This window comes from Cervus elaphus, chromosome 4, assembly GCF_910594005.1.
Source record: "Cervus elaphus chromosome 4, mCerEla1.1, whole genome shotgun sequence".
NCBI lineage: Eukaryota > Metazoa > Chordata > Mammalia > Artiodactyla > Cervidae > Cervus > Cervus elaphus.
Window position 1 is genome coordinate 35,610,355 of NC_057818.1, and position 21,779 is coordinate 35,632,133.

Below are 21,779 nucleotides of genomic sequence, written 5' to 3' on the forward strand. Positions count from 1 at the left end.
TTTTCTTTTTCTCCTTTTGCTTCCTCTTTCTCTCCCTTTCTTCTTCCCTCCTTCCCTCTCTTTCTTTCTTTCACTATCCTAAAACTTTACTGCAATTGACATCCTTCTGGTCTATATCATATATCCTGGCAAAATGCTGTACTGTCTATAGGGCTAAATCCTAGCAGTGGGATTGCTGAATTTGTTGTTTGTTTTGAGAACTTTGGGAGACTCTTACTACGTCATTCAGGGTACTTAAAGAAACTCAAGGTTTCTGTAAAACCAAGTCTTGATGTCATTGCATTAGACCATATTGCTAATTTTAAAAGGAAGATCTGCTCTTCTTATGAGCCTTGAATGTAGGACTTTTCACAGATGAGATGTGGGAGAAAGGAAGGCCTGTTTTCAATGACTCTGCTCTTTTTCCAAACAGAGATCATAATATATCTACTGATGATCTCTTTTCAGAACTGGTGGAGTCTCTTTCATTGCAGGGATCTTATGCTGGAAAAATCCATTCCATCGGCGATGCCTTCAGAAATTTTAAAAGTCTCCGATCCTTAGATTTATCAAGAAATTTGATCACTAGCCTGAAGGTAAGTTCTGTGTTTTATGACCAGACAGTTTTTTGTTTTTTTTGATGGGAAGAAGTAAAAGAATATCAGCTTGGGGAATATCCTTTTAAATGTTTCCAAACTAAATTTTGTTATTCACCATAAAATTCTTTCAATTTTGCTTTATGTTTGACATTTAAATTATAAGATAGTGGGAAAAAATTTCTTTTATACTAAAAGAAAACTGTCACTTCCTAGGGAAATAGTTATGATTCTTAATGTGTGTTAAAAAATTATGAGGAGCATTGTTAAAAGTACAGATTCTTGGAGATTTTCTGGCAGCTAGGGATTAGGACTCATGTTTTCACTGCTGAGGGTATAGGTTCAATCCCTGATTGGGGAACTAAGATCCCCTGTGTGGCATGGCAAAATAAATAATAAAAACTAATAAATAAAAAAATATTAATAAAAATACAGAGTCTTAGTCCTTATTCTGAGAGAGAGAGAGTCTGAGTTAATAAATATGCAGTGGGTCCAGGACATTTCCCAAGGGATTCTGATGATGTTGATGCATGGAACATATATGGAGAAACACTGGCCTAGTTTGCTACTGTGAGTTTTTTTCAGGAGGGGGAGAAAATGATGGTCTTGAAAACAAAGAAAAACTTCCAGGCCAGGAGATGGTGGAGCAGAGGACAGTTCAGGAAAGTAGGTGCTTAAGCAGAAAGTGTGAGGATTAGCAAACACAAAGCAAGAGCTCTACAAACATAAACACCCTCACACACAGAAATGGAAATTTTCTTTTCTTTGTGTAGACCCCCAGATAGTATTTCTTCCACCGTTCCCTTTTTGCCCAGCTACAAGTCTGTCTTGATAAAGCCCTTCTTTGCAAGACTGAAGGTGAAAGACTTACAGATGCTGTCTAAGATTGGTTACTGATCGGGATTATTCTGCTAGTTTTGCATTTCTTAGGGGAAACTTTTCAACAACACAAATCAGACCTGATCTCAAGATCTGAAACTAAGGGCCCTGAAAGAAGAAATCCAAGCTAGATCAAATTTCCAACTAGGATTCTAAGAGCAGAAATTCCAAGTTAAACTAGGTCTTTAGAATCTTAGATAAGAGCCCTTTGTATCTGGCTCACCTATTTCAGAAAGTATTAGTACAGAGTTATTTAGGCCTCCTCTTCTCATATGTATTTTTACTGTTTGTTTTTTCAGACTAAAAAGACTGAGTGAACATTGCTATCATTTGCTTTTGCACTCCCTTTTTTTCTACTTCTGTAAATTGCCTGAAAAACTGTTGTGAAGATCAATCAAATTAGTACAACTAATCAAAAATTACATATATAAGACTCCTGGTAGTGTTTGGCATATAGAAAGCACTTAGTAAATGCCAGTTTTCTAGATTTTTTTTTTTTTTACTTCTGTGATTTTTCTGCAGGTATTCATCTCTAGCAGCTCCAAATCATTTTGCTTGCTTTTTTCAAGGGGGAAATCTTTTGTGTTTATTTCTAATGTAGCATTGAGAATACATGAATTTATGCCAGTGGGGAAATGTGAGAGGAGGATTGGAATCGCTCCCTTGACTATTATACTGAGACATTAAAAGATTACTTGAGCTGGGACATTAGATACATTTAAAGATGGCCCTAATGGTGTGCTACCCTGAGAGTGATGCCAAAAGCATTGATAAATATCCCTAACCATTTATCCTTTCACAATGTAGCAGTTAGTGGAACTGAAAATAGCCAGAAAGAAATGCGTTAAACTGTAGGCAGGGTTCAATTCAGAAATGTTTTGAATATATCCTTGAGTTTTCTAAACTTCCTGCAATTAAAAAAGGTTAATTTTAAATGAGAAAAGAATATAAACATTATTTTATAAATAGGTGATGGAAAATAATTTTACCTTTCTGAAATAACTCTCAATGACAGAGTTCCTTTTATGGTAAGCATTTTTAATATTAAAAGTGTGTGACTATACATATATGTACATGTTTTGAAATATTGTCCTGTAATTTAGTGTTGGGCCAAAGCACCTAACTAGCTAAATACATGAAAATTAAACAATTAGTTTCAATAGTAGGTTTTAGTAAAGGAGAAAAACTGTGGCTTTTCCTCTCAAGTGTCCCAGTTCTGATTGCACTGTTGCTAGAGAAGTGGAGGGGGTGGGGTTGCTAAGTCCACAGAGAGAAGAGAAGAAGGAAGAGCATTTCTACCAAGAGGAACTGACTGATCGGAGGATGCGGCGCTTGTGTGGTGGCAGTAACCCTGAAGGGGAAAAAGGGGGCTCCAGGTTGGTCCAGGAGTGAAGACTTGGAGATTGCATTGTTTGGTTTTGCCATGTAGTTCTTTCATCCTAAAAGTGAGGTCTTGAGATATTAATATAAGAACTTATACATAGAATACTTTGGCCTCCTGATGTGATGAGTCGACTCATTGGAAAAGACCCTGATGCTGGGAAGGATTGAAGGCAAAAGGAGAAGGGGGCAGTAGAGGATGAGATGGTTAGACAGCATCACCAACTCAATGGATATGAATCTGAGCAAACTCTGGGAGATAGTGAAGCACAGGGGAGCCTGGAGTGCTGCAGTCCATAGGGTCACAATGAGTCAGACATGACTTAGTGACAGAGCAACAACAAAATACATACACACTTAATTTTTTTTCCATACCCTTTCCTTAGAACCATCTCTCTTTTGCCTCCCTCCCTCTTGAGGGCTTTTTGGGTCAGGAGAGTGGTTGTAGCAAGGGTGAGAGAAGTGCAAAAGTGACTTGGCCTGGCTACTACCGGGAAGGATTAGATTGGAAGAGTGACGAGAGGCAACAGAAGTATAAAACTGACTGCAGATATTTGAATGTCAGAGCTTATAGAGGAGGAAATGTATGATATCAGTGAACTATTTAATGTATAGCTACACCCAGTGCCCATGGGCTGCAGCATTCTTATTCTCAGGCAACTAAATGGGAATTTCAACCCTGCCTTTCTCATGGGTGACTCAGGTAACTGTTTAAGGATGGAAAGTAATATTTGTATTTCTACCTTTATCTGTGAGATTCCTAGTCCTTCCCAACGTGCACTTTCATAATGTGGTCTTTTCCTTGCAGGGCATCCAGTATTTATGTTCACTCCAAGACCTGAATTTATATTATAACAACATTCCTTCATTAGTGGAGGTGTCCCGCCTACAGCCTTTACCCTTCCTCAAAGAACTAGATTTGAGACTCAATCCTGTTGTCAGGAAAGATACAGATTATAGGCTCTTTGCTGTCTATACGCTACAAACTCTGGAGAAACTGGGTGAGACCCTCCTCCCTTGTTCTTTGTCCCAAAATCTTACTTTAAACCAGCTGCCTCCTAACCTTTTGGATGTTGGCCCAGAGTGTGCACTGGCAGGATATATTTGTTTATTAGTCAATATTTATGTAACTTTTGTGTTGGCAGGATGTATGACGAGTCCTTTTATTGTTTATTGAATGACAGTCTATGATTTTATCAGTTACTTCCAGCTTTAGTTTTCTTCAGTTGATGGTTTCACCACCACTTCCTCCCCAACAAAAAGTTTCCAGTTTGACATTTATTTTTCCAGGTGCCCCAACTTTGTAACTACATTAGCAGTAGAAAATGAATATAGCAACTTTTTGAGGCTTAGTTGGCAAGGAACAATACATAGTCCTTCAAATGAGTTAGTCTGTATTTCTTTATAATTTTATTCTCATTGATATAAACTTCTATGTTACATGCTCCTGGGAAAGTTATAGGGAAGTTAAGTAAAGTCTTTTAGAAATGGTGTGACTTTCAGCCTTTAAGATTAGGCCATTTGAAAAAAAAAAAGATTAGGCCATTTGGATTGTTTGCTGCCCAAACTGTACTTTCCTGTAGCGATAGTTACACTTAGGTGACAGTTGTTGCTATGGTGTCCCTGTAGTCTCCCTGAGTTACTACTTACTCCAATGACAACATAATAGCATTATTCTGTGACCCGTCTACACAAAAGATGAGATTGATCTTTAGTTTTTACTCTGTGAATATGCTTTTCTGACCCACTACTATTTACTCCAAAAAAAGAAATATGCTCAGACCACGGTTTTTTCCTCCAGATGACCGAGCTGTACGAGAAAGTGAGAGAAAAGCTGCCAAGCTGCATTTTAGTCAGTTGGGCAACAGTGAAAATTTTCTTTTAGAGGTGGAAAAAAGGTAAGATTTTTACCAAAAATTTTTTTTAGTTTGGTTCTGGACAGAGAGTAGTGAATTCCTGCTTAACTTTCTTCATTATCCAGCAGAAATCTCTACAAGTTATAAGAATCCTCAGATCAGAAATCAAAGTATCTATGCAAAATTTTCAGATTTATCTGAGGTGAGAATCTGGCCCTCAGTGGTACATTTCTGCTTTCTTGAACCACTGGGTCTTCTTTGGATATAATTGTACCTTCTCTAAAGTTATTGTTCAGAGTTTATAGATAGGGATTTTATGGAATTACTTATTCCCATAAATGTTTGCCAGCCCTTTCTTGGTAGAGTTATAAATCAGTACATGGTCTTTTCCTATTGAATTAGGAGGATTACATTACCATGGGCAGGCTCATTAGAGATAAATTTGTTAAAGAATGATAAGGGAAGCATTTTTGCACAAAACCAAAAGTAAATGGCCCTTTAAGCTCTAAAGTATCTGAATGGTAGATTTTTCCATTTTTTATTATTAAAATTTTGTCAAAATAAGGTACCATATCTTCTACCCCCAAATTCATGCTTTTTAAAAAAAGTTGTTTTATTATTTTTGAAAAATAGAAGTTTATGATAAACAAATAACACAGAAGTGCAGGAGAAAAAGTCAGAATCACCCTATATTTTGCTATTAAGTTAACTACTAGTAATGTTTGGTATACATCCTTTCAGACATCTGTGTACCTATATACATATGTAGATATATTATTAGTACTTTTTTCCTGATGATAGAAGGAATGTGTATTTATTGTGAAAATATGGAAAGTAGAAAAAAAACAATGTTAGCCACTTTTAATCACACTACCCAGAAAGAAACACTAATTATATTATGGTAAATATCTTCTTAGTTTTAGGTATATGTATATGTGTCTGTGTATTTTGTCTGTGCATGTTTATATATTATAGCAACATAAGACCTTATATATCATACAATCAATATATAAATATATTAATAATAAAATAATAAATATATTTATTTTATAGCAGTTTGCTTCCTATACATACCATTTTAAATTTGATAAGATATGAAAATGTCCACACAACACTAAATATTCTTCCTCAGAATGTTTTTTCTTTACTTCTTTTTTATCTTTCCCCTCCACTAGAATATAAGCTCCCTGAGAACAAAAACCTTGCTTGTCTTGTTTACTGCAGTATCCCTAGTGCCTAGAACAACGTCTGGCCCATGAGCGGTGCTAAGAAATAGTTTGCTGAATGATGATTAAGTGAAGTCCATGCCTGTTGGCCTGGGATCCTGCTCTTTCCTGGTGACTCTGCCTGTCTCTGTTCTCATCATTATATGTTTTGTAATTTTACCCTCAGAGAGCAACCTTATTTCTCTATTTTTTTAAGTTCCCTATTTTTAAAAATATTTGTTTATTTTTGGCTATGCTCAGTCTTCATTGAGCATTCAGTCTTCATTGCTGCTCGGACTTTTCTCTAGTTGCAGCAAGCAAGGGCTACTCTATAGTTGTACTGTGCAGGCTTCTCGTTAAGATTGCTTCTCTTGTTGCACAGCATGGACTCCACACACAAGGGATTCAGTAGCTGTGGCTCTAGAGCACAGGCTCAATAGTTGTGGTGCATGGGCTTAGTTGCTCTTTGACATGTGGGATCTTTCTGGATTAGGGGTCAAACCTGTGGCTTCTGCGGCAGGTGGATTCTTTACTCCTGAGCCACAATGGAAGCCCGTAAGTTCCCTATATTTTAAAGTCCAGGTTAATTTGTTGTTGTATATTCGCTAAGTCTGACTCTTTTGCGACCCCATGAACTGTAGCCTGCTAGGCTTCCCTGCCCATGGAATTTCCCAAGCAAGAATACTGGGGTGGGTTGCCATTTACTTCTCCAGGGAATCTTCCTGACCCAGGGATTGAACCCAGGTCTCCTTCCTTGCTAGTGGATTCTTTACCACTGGGCCAAGTGGGAAGCCCTGAGGTTAATGAGATTAAAATTTACATAGACTAAAATTCACCTTGCTGTAGAAAGAAATGGAATAGTTCTTAAAAATTATTTGTATATATACTTTGTAAATTAATTCCTATTTTAAATGCATTGGAGTACCTTGTTCCTACAGAAATCCAGAGGTGAGTTAATATATAACTGAATAAACTTCCTAGTGAGGCAATTATCACCACTATATTTCTGTTTAGTTACCTTATAGTGATTGCAAAAACAGAAGTAAAATGTTGCTCAAGTGTCCAGAATTAACATTAATACTCTATAAGCTCTCCAACCTTGGGTGACGAATTTTTCTTTTAAGCCTTTCTGAGTCCCAAGTCCCCCAACCTATAAAATGGTGATTATAGATTAATGAGAGAGCTTTTATGATTAAATGAAATGATGAGAGTAAAGTGCTTGGCTCATAGTTTAGGCTGTCTGTACTTAATGTATTTTCTAATCTGTACACACCAGTCTTAACATACTATATCAATCAAGTGCAAACACTCACCTTTCTTATTTCTTTTTCAAACTAATGGTTATAGTTGTCTGCATTGTAATTCTTGGTAGAAGAACCATCCTTTTTGTATCCTATGAAATTTTTAATTCAAAAGAAAATATTTTAATTTTATAATATAAAATATTACTCCCTGAGTCATCTAAGTTTATGTCAAGAAAACAGAGTATCTAAGTTCGGAATTTTCTGGCTTTCATGCTTTCAAGGGTGAACTGTAGTGTCTTTCTTTCTCATTTCCCAATGAAAATACTATGACTTTTTAAAAAATAGTTTTAACTGAAATATTTATGAAAATAATATGTTCTGGAGCATTTGGAAAAAAAAAATGATCACCCTGAAATGTTTTTTTTCTAAATAACCTTTACTCATGATCTCAGAAGCTTCTTTCAGTTTTAAATAAATTATTTGATGTGACAGCTCTAGGGAGAAGACAGTAAAAAACTGTGTAACAAATGAGAGCACTGCATCAAAAGTCAGCACTGATAGTAATAACAGAATTGAAACTGGTAAGTTTTCCCTTTCTGACCACAAAACAATTAAAACATTAATTGTTTCTGTTTTTATGGCCAATCTTGAGTAGGATGAAGACACAATAGTTGAGAAATAACATAGATTTGAAACAAGCATAAGATTTACCAGTTTGTGTTTTTCCTTCTTTCTCTCACTGCCAGAGAAGCCCTATTTACTAAGCAGGCCTAAGCCAGAACCCATCAAAGTGTACAAGCTGTACTCAGAGAGTTCAATTTCACTTACATCACTTTATATCATTAGTACATCCTGAAAATTGCATTGCCAATCCCCACAGGATTCATTAGCCAGAGACTCAGGACTCATCTGCATCAGTGCAGCTCACACCCTTAGCCTCTTGGCGTCTCCCCCTTGAAACTTTGCAGCTGCAGAATCTATTTGTGCTATATTCTTGGGAATTGTTGCCTGTAAGCTGTATTGGTAATCCAACATGAATAAAGTGGTTATGCTACATTCATGGTCATGCCACAGGCTAGAAGAAAGCTTTCCAATAGAGAACTTGCATGCAGTGGGCCCATATGGATTAATTTGGCACTCATCAGATGACCTTTCACTTGAGAAAATTTTTTCTGGCTTGAGGTCTCTGTCCCTTTTTGAAGAGTCTATTGAATTATATACAAACTCTAAAAATTAATCCTTAAAATCTCAACAATAATTAATAGATTAATGATGTAGTTTAGACACGAAGGGTTTTCAGTTTGTAATATACAGTATTTTATTTCCTGACTTTGTATCTATCCATGTAGACATTAGTTGACAAGTTATTTTCATGCAGTATTTCGTGGTGAAATAAGCCATAGTGAGGTATGATTTTTATTTTTCTTTCTTAGAGATCTCAGCACATGTAAGTCATGGACCATAGATTGCTCTATTTCATTTTAAATAGCATTTTTTATATTTCAAAATTGATGAAATTCTATTGTAGTTATTTTGGAAAGTACTGAAAAGCCCAAAGAACATTTTAATCATTCAGAAGACTGTCCCCTAAAGAGAATCTCAGTTAATTTGATAGACAACTTTCCTATCTTTTTTATAAGTATAAGCATTTATGTATCCATTTCCGGAAAGACAAAGATACACTGAAGCATAATTTGATTACATTTTTTGTATGAGCTGAATTAAATGTCATTTATATCATTACATGTCATAAGCACACACAGTCACTCTAGAATTAAAATGTTTGAAAGTACACAGCCTTTACTGAGAACAAACTGCTTTACTAGACACGGGTCCCATTTCTAAAGGTGCTCAGAAGCTCCAGCTGTTGCTGGAATTTTTTTTTTAATATTAAATTTATTTTGCTGCTTTGAAACATTAAAGATCTTTGCTTTCTGCTGAAAATAATGTTTTGTGCTAGATCCCTGGGGAGTGTTGCTTGTAAGCACTGTTGGTAATCCAGTATGACTAAAGTGGTTATACCACATTAATGTTTGTGCCACAGGCTAGGACAAAACTTTCTAGAAAATATTTCCCACTAGCGCAGCTGTTCAAACAGTGTTTCCCACCAGTCATTTAGGATGGCAGGGAATCTTCACTGTCTTGGATCCTCATCCTGGTCTCTTCACTGCATAATTTTCGACTGTTTCAAAGTTCCCTCTCTCTTTTCCCATACCCCTAAAATAAGCATACCTAGGCTGTGCCTTCAGATTCTCTTCTTTCTCTACTCTCTGCCCTATTAAGCTCATCTGTTTCCACAGCTAGCTTTATTTCCTCCCTGTTGATGACTCTTAAACATATTGGTCTAGCTTTGACAACTTGTACAGTTTCTCTGCATCAGTTCCCCATTTCTTTTTTTTTTTTCATTTATTTTTATTAGTTGGAGGCTAATTACTTTACAGTATTGTAGTGGTTTTTGTCATACATTGACATGAATCAGCCATGGATTTACATGTGTTCCCCATCCCAATCCCCCCTCCCACCTCCCTCTCCACTAGACCCCTCTGGGTCTTCCCAGTGCACCAGGCCCGAGCACTTGTCTCATGCATCCAACTTGGGCTGGCGATCTGTTTCACCCTAGATAATATACATGTTTCGATGCTGTTCTCGAAACATCCCACCCTTGCCTTCTCCCATAGAGTCCAAAAGTCTGTTCTGTACATCTGTGTCTCTTTTTCTGTTTTGCATATAGGGTTATCGTTACCATCTTTATAAATTCCATATATATGTGTTAGTATACTGTATTGGTCTTTATCTTTCTGTATTACTTCACTCTGTATACTGGGCTCCAGTTTCATTCATCTCATTAGAACTGATTCAAATGAATTCTTTTTAACGGCTGAGTAATATTCCATGGTGTATATGTACCACGGCTTCCTTATCCATTTGTCTGCTGATGGGCATCTAGGTTGCTTCCCTGTCCTGGCTATTATAAACAGTGCTGCGATGAACATTGGGGTGCACGTGTCTCTTTCAGATCTGGTTTCCTTGGTGTGTATGCCCAGAAGTGGAATTGCTGGGTGATATGGCAGTTCTATTTCCAGTTTTTTAAGGAATCTCCACACTCTTCTCCATAGTGGCTGTACTAGTTTGCATTCCCACCAACAGTGTAAGAGGGTTCCCTTTTCTGCACACCCTCTCCAGCATTTATTGCTTGTAGACTTTTGGATAGCAGCCATCCTGACTGGCATGTAATGGTACCTCATTGTGGTTTTGATTTGCATTTCTCTGATAATGAGTGATGTTGAGCATCTTTTCATGTGTTTGTTAGCCATCTGTATGTCTTCTTTGGAGAAATGTCTGTTTAGTTCTTTGGCCCATTTTTTGATTGGGTCATTTATTTTTCTGGAATTGAGCTTTAGGAGTTGCTTGTATATTTTTGAGATTAATTCTTTGTATGTTGCTTCATTTGCTATTATTTTCTCCCAATCTGAGGGCTGTCTTTTCACCTTGCTTATAGATTCCTTTGCTGTGCAAAAGCTTTTAAGTTTAATTAGGTCCCATTTGTTTATTTTTTCTTTTATTTCCAGTATTCTGGGAGGTGGGTCATAGAGGATCCTGCTGTGATTTATGTCACAGAGTGTTTTGCCTATGTTCTCCTCTAGGAGTTTTATAGTTTCTGGTCTTACATTTAGATCTTTAATCCATTTTGAGTTTATTTTTGTGTATGGTGTTAGAAAGTGTCCTAGTTTCATTCTTTTACAAGTGGTTGACCAGTTTTGCCAGCACCGCTTGTTAAAGAGGTTGTCTTTTTTCCATTGTATATTCTTGCCTCCTTTGTCAAAGATAAGGTGTCCATAGGTTCATGGATTTATCTCTGGGCTTTCTATTCTGTTCCATTGATCTATATTTCTGTCTTTGTGCCAGTACCATATTGTCTTGATGACTGTGGCTTTGTAGTAGAGTCTGAAGTCAGGCAGGTTGATTCCTCCAGTTCCATTCTTCTTTCTCAAGATTACTTTGGCTATTTGAGGTTTTTTGTATTTCCATACAAATTGTGAAATTATTTGTTCTAGTTCTGTGAAAAATACCGTTGGTAGCTTGATAGGGATTGCATTGAATCTATAGATTGCTTTGGTTAGTATACTCATTTTGACAATATTGATTCTTCCAATCCATGAACACGGTATATTTCTCCATCTGTTTGTGTCCTCTTTGATTTCTTTCATCAGTGTTTTATAGTTTTCTATGTATAGGTCTTTTGTTTCTTTAGGTAGATATACTCCTAAGTATTTTATTCTTTTTGTTGCAATGGTGAATGGTATTGTTTCCTTAATTTCTCTTTCTGTTTTCTCATTGTTAGTGTATAGAAATGCAAGGGATTTCTGTGTGTTAATTTTATATCCTGCAACTTTACTATATTCGTTGATTAGCTCTAGTAATTTTCTGGTAGAGTCTTTAGGGTTTTCTATGTAAAGGATCATGTCATCTGCAAACAGTGAGAGTTTCACTTCTTCTTTTCCTATCTGGATTCCTTTTACTTCTTTTTCTGCTCTGATTGCTGTGGCCAAAACTTCCAAAACTATGTTGAATAGTAGTGGTGAGAGTGGGCACCCTTGTCTTGTTCCTGATCTCAGGGGAAATGCTTTCAATTTTTCACCATTGAGGGTAATGCTTGCTGTGGGTTTGTCATATATAGCTTTTATTATGTTGAGGTATGTTCCTTCTATTCCTGCTTTCTGGAGAGTTTTAATCATAAATGGATGTTGAATTTTGTCAAAGACTTTTTCTGCATCTATTGAGATAATCATGTGGTTTTTATCTTTCAATTTGTTAATGTGGTGTATTACATTGATTGATTTGTGGATATTAAAGAATCCTTGCATTACTGGGATAAAGCCCTCAGTTCCCCATTTCTGTTGACCAACTATTAACATATACTTGGAATCACCACTGAATAATTTTCCAGCCTCTCACACTAACCATGTTAAAAACTCAAACGAAAAAAAAAAAAAAAAAAAACTCAAACGAACCCCATTTCCTCCAGCCCTAAACAGCTCTCAGGGTTTCCTTAGTGTTACCACCACTTTCCCATTACCCAGGCTCAGAATCAGAGCAGGGTATAATTCTCTCCCTCCCCAAAATCCAGTTTGAATGTTCATACCATAGAGTATGATTCACAATTGACAAGCTTTCTTTTCCCTTTCCTGTCTCATAACAGCCATGTTTAATATCTGTCATTCACTGAGTATAAACTCTAGGCCAGGCTATGTATATAATTTCATTAAATCCTCACAACAACCTTGAAGGTGATTATAATTAAACTTGTTTCATGTGTGAGGAAACCAGGCCCAAAAGAGGTGAAATAATTTGCTCTAATTATACAGTAAGTGGCAAAGATGTGATGCAAACTCTGGTCTGTCAGTCATCAAAGTCCTCTTAAATATTATACTGTGCTGCCTCCTAGTTTCTTCTTTATTCAGTTCGTTTTGTATTTCCTGTCAGATTAATTCTCTTAAAACTCAGCTGTGATTATTATATTTGCCTGCTCAAAAACTTGCATGGCTCCCACTCATAGCTGAAGTTAGAGTCCTCAATCTGACATACAAGGCTCCTCTAAGTTGTAGCTGCGGGATTTCCCTGGTGGCTAAGACTCTGCACACCCAATGCAGGGGGCCTGGGTTCAATCCTTGGTCAGGGTGCTAGATCCCACTTGCTGCAACTAAAGTTTCCATGTGCTGCAACGAAAATCAAAGATCCCATGTGCAGCAGCTAAGACACAGCACAGCCAAATAATTAATTAAAAAAAAAAAAAAAAACTGCTGGAGCTTATCTCTTCAGCCTACCCTGAAACCTTATCTCCTGTTTCTCAACTACAATATACGATGCTTCAATCAAGTCAAACTACTCTCTCCCTTTTCTCCCTTCTGCCCCTAAACTAATGCTGTCCCTTCTGCCCTCAGTGCTTGAATTAAAATCCTTCTCTTTATGACCCAAATCAAAGTCCATTTTTGATTCTCATCCAACTTTTTTTTCCTTTTTTCTTTTTGTAAACTCACAGAAGTTATCTTCTGAAACATATACTCTGGAAATAGAAAATTCAATCATTTCCTGAATCACTTGCAATATAAGATAATGAGACAAACATGAAAAAGCTAAATAACACAATTTGAGGCAGTGCATGTGAAAACGTTAAATAAATGATACAGATCAGTATTCCTCAAACTCAGTGTTGTGAACGCCTAGAGCAGGGATAATCTCAGAGGTCCACAGGCAGTGTGAGACCCTTTAATTCATGTTTTTGTTTGATGCAGTTATGGAAAACATTTAAAAGATGTAAGAGCAAAAATACTCCTTTGCAGTATTAGCCTGCTATTTGAAAAAATACTGTTTTTTTTAGAATAGTTTTAGATCCACAGCAAAACTGAACAGGAAATACAGGGTTCCTATATACCTCCTGCCTCTACACATGCATAGCCTCTCTCACTACCAACAACAGGCATTAACGTGGTGCTTTTGTTACAACTGTTGAACCTACATTTGACACATTATTATCACCTGAAGTCCTTAGTTTACATTAGGGTTCCTTCTTGGTAGTGTACATTCTATGGGTTTGGCAAATGTATTAATATAATCACATGTATTCACCATTTTAGTATCATACAGAATAGTTTCACTGGCCTAAACTCTGTGCTCACATAGTCATCCCTTTCTCCCCTCTTACCCCTGGCAACTACTGATCTTTTTACCATCTTTTTTTTTTTTTTCAGAAATTTTTATTGTGGTAAAATGTGTGTAAGATTTACCATCTTAACCATTTTTAAGTGAACAGTTCACTGGTATTAAATGCATTCATAACATTGTGCAACCGTCACCACCAGCCCTCTGGAACTCTTTTCATCTTGTAAAACTGAACTACACCCATTAAATTATATATCCCCATCTTACCCTCCCTGTAGCCCCTAGAAATCACCATTCTATTTTCTCTCTCTCTGATACTGACTGCTCTGGGTCTCTTATAGAAGAGAAATCATACAGTATTTGTCTTTTTGTGACTGGTTTATTTCACTTAGCATAGTGTCCTCAATGTTGTTACCCTCTTCCAACAACACAAGAGATGACTCTACACATGGACATCACCAGATGGTCAATACCAAAATCAGATTGATTATATTCTTTGCAGCCAAAGATGGAGAAGCTCTATACTACAGTCAGCAAAAACAAGAATTAGAGCTGAGTATGACTTAGATCATGAGCTCCTTAGGGCAAAATTTAGACTTAAATTGCAGAAAGTAGGGAAAACCACTAGACCATTCAGGTGTGATTGAAATCAAATTCCTTATGATTATACAGTGGAGATGACAAGTAGATTCAAGGGATTAGATCTGGTAAACAGAATGCCTGAAGAACTGTGGATGGATGTTTGTAACATTGTACAGGAGGCAGTGACCAAAACCATCCCAAAGAAAAAGAAATGCAAGAAGGCAAAATGGTTGTCTGAAGAGGCCTTACAGATAGCTGAGAAGAGAAGCAAAAGGCAAAATAGAAAGGGAAAGATATACCAAACTGAATGTAGAGTTCCAGGGAATAGCAAGAAGAGATAAGAAAGCTGTAAGAGAACAATGCAAAGAAATAGAGGAAAACAATAGAATGGGAAAGACTAGAGACCTCTTCAAGAAAACTGGATGGGCGCAATCAAGTAAACGGCAAGGACCTAACAGAAGCAAAAGAGATTTAGAAGAGGCAGCAATAATACACAGAAGAACTGTACAAAAAAGGTCTTAATGACCCAGATAATCACAGTGATGTGATCACTCAGCTAGAGCCAGACATCCTGGAATGTGAAGTCAAGTGGGCCTTAGGAAGCATTACTATGGACAAAGCTGATGGAGGTGATGAAATTCCAGCTGAGCTATTGCTAATCCTAAAAGATGAATCTGTTAAAGTGCTGCACTCATTATGCCAGCAAATTTAGAAAACTCAGCAATGGCCACAGGACTGGAAAAGGTCAGTTTTCATTCCAATCACAAGGAAAGGCAATGCTAAGGAACATTCAAGCTACTGCACTATTTTGCTCATTTCACATGATAACAAGGTAATGCTCAAAATCCTTCTGGCTAGGCTTCAGCAGTATATGAACCGAGAACTTTCAGATGTACAAACTGGATTTAGAAAAGGCAAAGGAACCAGAGATCAAATTGCCAACATCTGTTGGATCGTAGAAAAAGCAAGGGAATTCCAAAAAAAAAATCTGTTTCACTGACTACACTAAAGGCTTTGACTGTGTGGATCACAACAAACTGGAAAATTCTGAAAGAGGTAGGGATACCAGACTACCTTACCTACCTCCTGAGAAACTTGTATGCAGGTCAAGAAGCAATTAGAACCAGACATGGAACAACAGACTGGTTCCAAATTGGGAAAGGAGTATGTCAAGGCTGTATATTGTCACTCTTATTTAACCTATATGCAGAGTACATTATGTGAAATAACGAGCTGGATGAATCACAGACTGGAATCAAGATTGCCAGGAGAAGTATCAGCAACCTCAGATATGCAGATGATACCAGCCAAAAGCAAAGAGGAACTAAAGTGCCTCTTGATGAGGGTGAAAGAGGTGAATGAAAAAGATGGCTTAAAACTCAACATTCAGAAAACTAAGATCCATGGCTTCCAGTCCTATCACTTTATGCAAATAGATGGGGAAAAGTGGAAACAGTGACAGATTTTATTTTCCTGGGCTCCAAAATCACTGTGGAAGGTGACTGCAGCCATGAAATTAAAAGATGCTTGCTCTTTGGAAGAAAAGTTATGACAAACCTAGACAGCATAGTAAAAAACAGAGACATTACTTTGCTGACAAAGATCCATATAGTGAAAACTGTGGTTTTTCCAGTAATCATCTATGGATGTGAGAGTTGGACCATAAAAAGTGCTGAGCACCGAAGAATTGATGCTTTTGAATTGTGATGCTGGAGAAGACTCTTGAGAGTCCCTTGGACAGCAAGGAGAACAAACCAGTCAATCCTAAAGGAAATCAACCCTGAATATTCATTGGAAGGACTGATGCTGAAGCTGAAGCTCCAATACTTCTGCCACTTGATGCAAAGAGCCAACTCATTGGTAAAGATCTGATACTGGGAAAGATTGATAGCAGGAGGAGAAAGGGGGGACAGAGGATGAGATGGTTGGATGGCATCATTGACTCAATGGACATTAATTTGAGCAAACTCTAGGAGCTAGTAAAGGACACAGAAGCCTGGTATGCTGCAGTCCTTGGAGTTGTGAAGAGTTGTACTTGACTTAGTGACTGAACAACAACAGCAGCGTCCTCAAAGTTTATCCACGTGGTAGCATTTGTCAGAATTTCCTTCCTTTTTAAGGGTGAATAATATTCCATTGTATGTATAGAGCACATTTTGTTTATCCGTTCATTTGTCGATGGACACTTGGGTTGCTCCCATGTTTTAGCTATTGTGAATAATGCTGCTATGAACAGGGGTATACAACTATCTCTTCAAGACCCTGCTTTTACTTCTTTAGGGTATGTACCCAGAAGTGAAATCACTGGATAATGTAGTAATTTTATTTTTAATTTTTTTCAGGAACTGCCATGCTGTTGTCTATAGCCACTGTACCATTTTACACGCCCAGCAACAGTGTACAAGAGTTCTGATTTATCTACATCCTTACCAACACTTGTTATTTTCTGATTTTTTGATAGTAGCCATCCTACTGGGTGTGAGGTGGTATCTCATGTCTTTAATTTGTGTCTCCCTGATGATCAGTGATGTTGAGTATTTTTGTGTGTGTGCTTATTGGCCATTTGTAAATCTTCGTTTGGAGAAATGTCTATTCAAGTCCTTTGCCCACTTTTGAACCAAGTTGCTTTTTTGTTGTTGTTGAGTATTAGGAGTTCTCTATATACTCTAAATATTAATTCTGTATCAGACATGTGATTTGCAAATATTTTTCCCATTCTGTGGGCTGCCTTGTTACTCTGTGTGTATTGTTTTTAGATGCACAAAATTTTTAATTTTTCATGAAGTTCAGTTTGTCTGTTTTTTCTTTTATTGCTTTGCCTTTGGTGTCACAGTGCCAAATCCAGTAAGTATTTTCTTTATGTTTTCTTCTAAGAGTTTTATAGTTTTTAAAATATATTTATTTATTTTTTATTTATTTGGATGCCCCCGGTCTTAGTTGGACCATGTGAGATCTAGTTCCCTGACCAGGGTTCTAACCCTAGCCCCCTGCATTGGACGACTAGAGAAATCCTGAGTTTTGTAGTTTAATATATTACATTTAAGTCTTTGATCCATTAATCCATCCAGTTAATTTTTGTGTTTATGTTAGGTAAGGGTCCAGCTTAAATTTTTTGCATGAGGGGTGAGGGACGGGTAGCTGCTTCTTTGCTGAAAGTGAAAGTCGCTCAGTTGTGTCCGACTCACTGTGACCCCATGGACTGTAGCGCACCAGGTTCCTCGCCATGGAATTCTTCAGGCAAAAATACTGGAGTGTGTAGCCTATCCCTTCTCCAGGGAATCTTCCCTACCCAGGGATCAAACCCATGTCTCCCACATTGCAGGCAGATTCTTTACCATCTGAGCCACTAGGGAAGTCCAAGAATACTGGAGTGGGTAGCCTATCCCTCTCCAGGAGATATTCCTGACCCAGGAATCAAACCTGGGTCTCCTGCATTGCAGGTGGATTCTTTACCAGCTGAGCTACCAGGGAAGCCTTAGCTACTTTGCTAAGAACTGAAATTAACCAAAATTAACCCTAATTTACCTTCCATGTCTTCTCCCCAGAAGTTGCAAGCCTTCAGTAGACTCCAGAATTCTAAAATAGTTATATCAGAGAATTCTGCCAGTGCAGTTGCTGTCTAGGGGGGAAACAGATGCAAGATGCTTCTCACTGCCATTTTCAGCTGTCGCCACAGTTTTGCCTTTTCCAGAATGTCATTTAACTGGAGTCATACCGTATGTAGCCTTTTCAGATTGACTTTGTCTGCTTAGTGATATGCAGTGGTTTCCTCCATATCTTTTCATGGCTAAATAGCTACTTTCTTTTTAGGGCTTAATGGTGCTGTGGTCCATGGGGTTGCAAAGAGTCGGACATGACAGAGTGACTGAACTAAACTGAATATTCTATTATTATTATCTGGATTATTTATTTATCCACTCACCTATTGAAGAACATTTTGGTTGCTCTCAGGTTTTGGCAATTATGAAAAAAGTTGCTATAAACATCTATGTGCAGGTGTTTGTATGGATATAAGCTTTCAACTCCTTTGGGTAAATACCTAGTTTTTAGTTTTGTAAGAAATTGCCAAACTGTCACCTAATATAATCTGCTTTTTAAAATATCTTTTTACACACTGAGTTTCTTAAACTGAAATTTCTCAAACTAGATTGATAGTCTCAGGGTTTATGAGAATGTTGAGTTTGAGAAACACTAATGTAGATGGGCATATGCTATAGAGGCTCAGAGTGTACTAGGAGCAAATGGGGAAAGATTTTGTGACAGAAATTCATTTCTCTCTCATATAGAAATCCAGATGTTGGCAATCTAGGGCTGTTATTGGGGGTTCTAACAGATGAATAAGCATATAGTGGGAGGCGACTAGCTTTCTCTGGTGCAATGGATGTAAGAGCGATTCAGCAAACAGGTGTCTATCTACTGGAAAATTCCTGTGTTAGAGGCTAGGCATATTAGGAAATGACACAACAATGTCAGAGCTTCAGTTACTCCCACACCAGAGAGATTTATCATAGCTGATTAGGTTACAAGTCAGGCTGAGACATGAGTTGGACTTTGGCAGAGATAAAGAACTGTGGGGGAGAGACACTAGCAGTTGACCTGGGTAAAGCCTTCCCAAAAAGGATACATTTAAGTTGGGCATTCAAGTAGAATTCATTGGGCATAGTTGGGCATTCAATGCATAGAAAACAGAAGTAGAAAAAACAGGTGTGACAGATTAGGAAATTGACTCAGTTTGTGACTCAGCTTGTGACTGGGGGCTTCTCAGGTGGTGCTAATGGAAAAGAACCTGCCTGCCAGTGCAGGAAACATAAGAGATGTGAGTTTGATCCCTGATTAGGGAAGATCCCCTGGAGAAGAAAATGGCAACTCACTCCAGTATTCTTGCCTGCAGAATCCCATGGACAGAGGAGCCTGGCAGGATACAGTCCATTGGGTCGCAGAGAGTTGACACGACTGAAGCGCCTTGGCACGCATGCATGCACGTGACTGGAGCTAAGGTGCTTGATTAAAGCCAAGTTGCAAACGGTCTCTTTATGAAACATTTTCATTTTATTCTCTTGAAAATGGGTGACAAAGATGTTTTAGGTCGTAAGCATGATTAAATGTGTAATTTAGAGCAATAACTCAAGATTGATTTAGTTAGATGGGCAGCAACTAAAGACAGCAGTCCAAGTGGGAGATAATAAGGACCTGTCCTGACATAGGACAATAATAGTGTGAATACAAATAAGAAGGTACAGATTAATTAAATCCTTGAGAACTGGGACTTCCTTGGTGGTCCAGGGGCTAAGACTCAGCACTCCCCATGCAGGGGCCCTGGTCAGGGAACTAGATCCTGCATGCTACTACTTAAAAAAAAGGTCCCAAATGCCAGAGCTTAAAGAGCCCATGTGCTGCAACTCAGACTCCACACAACCAAATAAATAAAAATAAATATTAAAAAAAACTTTGTACTTCAAAGGACACTATCAAGAAGGTAAAAAAGCTAGGAAATTCCCTGGCAGTCCAGTGGTTAGGACTCTGTGCTTTCACTGCTGTGGGGGGATGGGTTCAATCCCTGGTGGGGGAGCTAAAATCCCAAATGCTGCATTGTATGACCACAATAATAATTAATTAATTTTTTTTAAAAAGTAAAAAAAACAACCCACAGAATAGGAGAAAATATTTGCAAATCATATGTCTGACAAGGGTCTGATATCCATTGTATATATATACACATATATATGTGTGTGTGTGTGTATATATATGTATATATATATATATATGTAGACTCTTAAAAAATCAACAGCAGAAAGGCAAACAACCCAATTAGAAAATGGGCAAAAGATTGAACAAACATTTCTCCAAAGAAGATATGCAACTAGCCAACAAGCACATGAAAGATGTTCAATATCACTAGCCATAAGGGAAATGCAAGTCCAAACCACAAGGAGGATAACATTTCATATCCACTAGGATGGCTAGAATCAAAAGGACAGATAACAAGTAACAACAAAGATATGGAGAAATTGGAACCCTCATACATTTCTGGTGGGAAAATAAAATGGTGTAGCTTCTTTGGAAAACAATTTGGAAGTTCCTCAGAAAGTTAGAGTTACCATTTGACCCAGCAATTCCACTTCTAGATATATACCCAAGAGACATGAAAACATATGTCCACACAAAGACTTGTGCAGGAATGAAAGCAGCATTATTCATAATAGCCAAAAAATCTATCAACTCATGAATGGAGAAACAAAATAAATGGCATATCCATATAAGGCATATTTTTCAGCCTAAAAAGGATTGAAGTACTGATACATGCTACAATGTTTGTCCTGAAAATATACTAATTGACAGAAACTAGATACAAAAGGTTAAATATTGTATTATTCCATCTTCATGAAATGTCCAGAATAGGCAAACCCTATTTGATGTTTGCTAGGGGCTGATGAAGAAGAGAGAATTAAGAATCACAGTTAATTTGGCCTGTTTTGGGGTGATGAAAGTAGAAGGTGGTGATGATTGTACAACTTTGTGAATGCACTGAAAATCACTGAATTGCATACTGTAAAATGATGACTTATATGGCATGTACATTATACCTCAATTAAAGATTCCCCCCTCCAAAAAAAGTAATTCTATAGAATTTGATAATTGACATTTGAGATAAGTGAGAGAAAGCCAAAGAACAAGTTTCTATCTTGAGGGATTAGGTGAATAGTAATGCCAGTATTAAAATGAGGGTTAGGGTTGGAGGTGGGACATCAGCAGAAGTAGGCCTGGAAGTAAAGATTATGAGTTTAATTTAGAAAATGTTTAGGGTACTTCCCTGTTAGTCCAGTGGTTAAGACATTGCCTTCCAATGCTGGGGTTTTGGGTTTGATCCTCGGTGAGGGAGCTAAGATCCCACATGCCCCTTGGACAAAAAGACGAAACATAAAACAGAAACAATAGTGTAGCAAATTCAATAAAAGACATTTTTTGAAAAGAAAATATTTGGGATTTCCCTAGTGGTCCTTTGGTTAGGACTCGGCACTTTCACTGCCGGTGCCCAGGTTCAGTCCCTGGTCGGGGAATTAAGATCCCACAAGCCACGCAGCACAGCAAAAAGAAAAAAGAGGGAGAGAAAATACTGACTTTTCAGTTGTCTGTAGAGGACTCTTTGGGGAGCAGTTCAAAAAACTTAAGTCTAGACATGAAAAGACAGATAAGAGTTAAGAGATTTAGACTTAGGGTCATCCAGATTTGAGTGATAGCTGAAACCAGAGAGAAGTTATGGTAGCATTCAGCAAAGAGGTGGGACCTCGGGAGATTTGTTTGAACCAAGAAGTAGGTTGAATTAAAAAATACAAAACAAAAACCTGTGAATCTAGAAAAGAGCATTAGAAAGATAGAAGGAAAACCAAGATGGAACAA

At 37.5% G+C, this 21,779-nt stretch overlaps 1 protein-coding gene across 1 annotated transcript in view; it reads left to right on the plus strand.

The window, feature by feature from the left end:
• Positions 1 to 21,779, plus strand: part of LRRC36 (leucine rich repeat containing 36) — a 61,333-nt gene that overhangs the window by 13,182 nt on the left and 26,372 nt on the right. The window contains exons 2-5 of the mRNA XM_043898791.1: positions 448 to 575; positions 3,643 to 3,835; positions 4,636 to 4,732; positions 7,632 to 7,720. Of these exons, the coding sequence (XP_043754726.1) occupies positions 448 to 575; positions 3,643 to 3,835; positions 4,636 to 4,732; positions 7,632 to 7,720 (507 nt within the window). The remainder of the gene's footprint in view (positions 1 to 447; positions 576 to 3,642; positions 3,836 to 4,635; positions 4,733 to 7,631; positions 7,721 to 21,779) is intronic.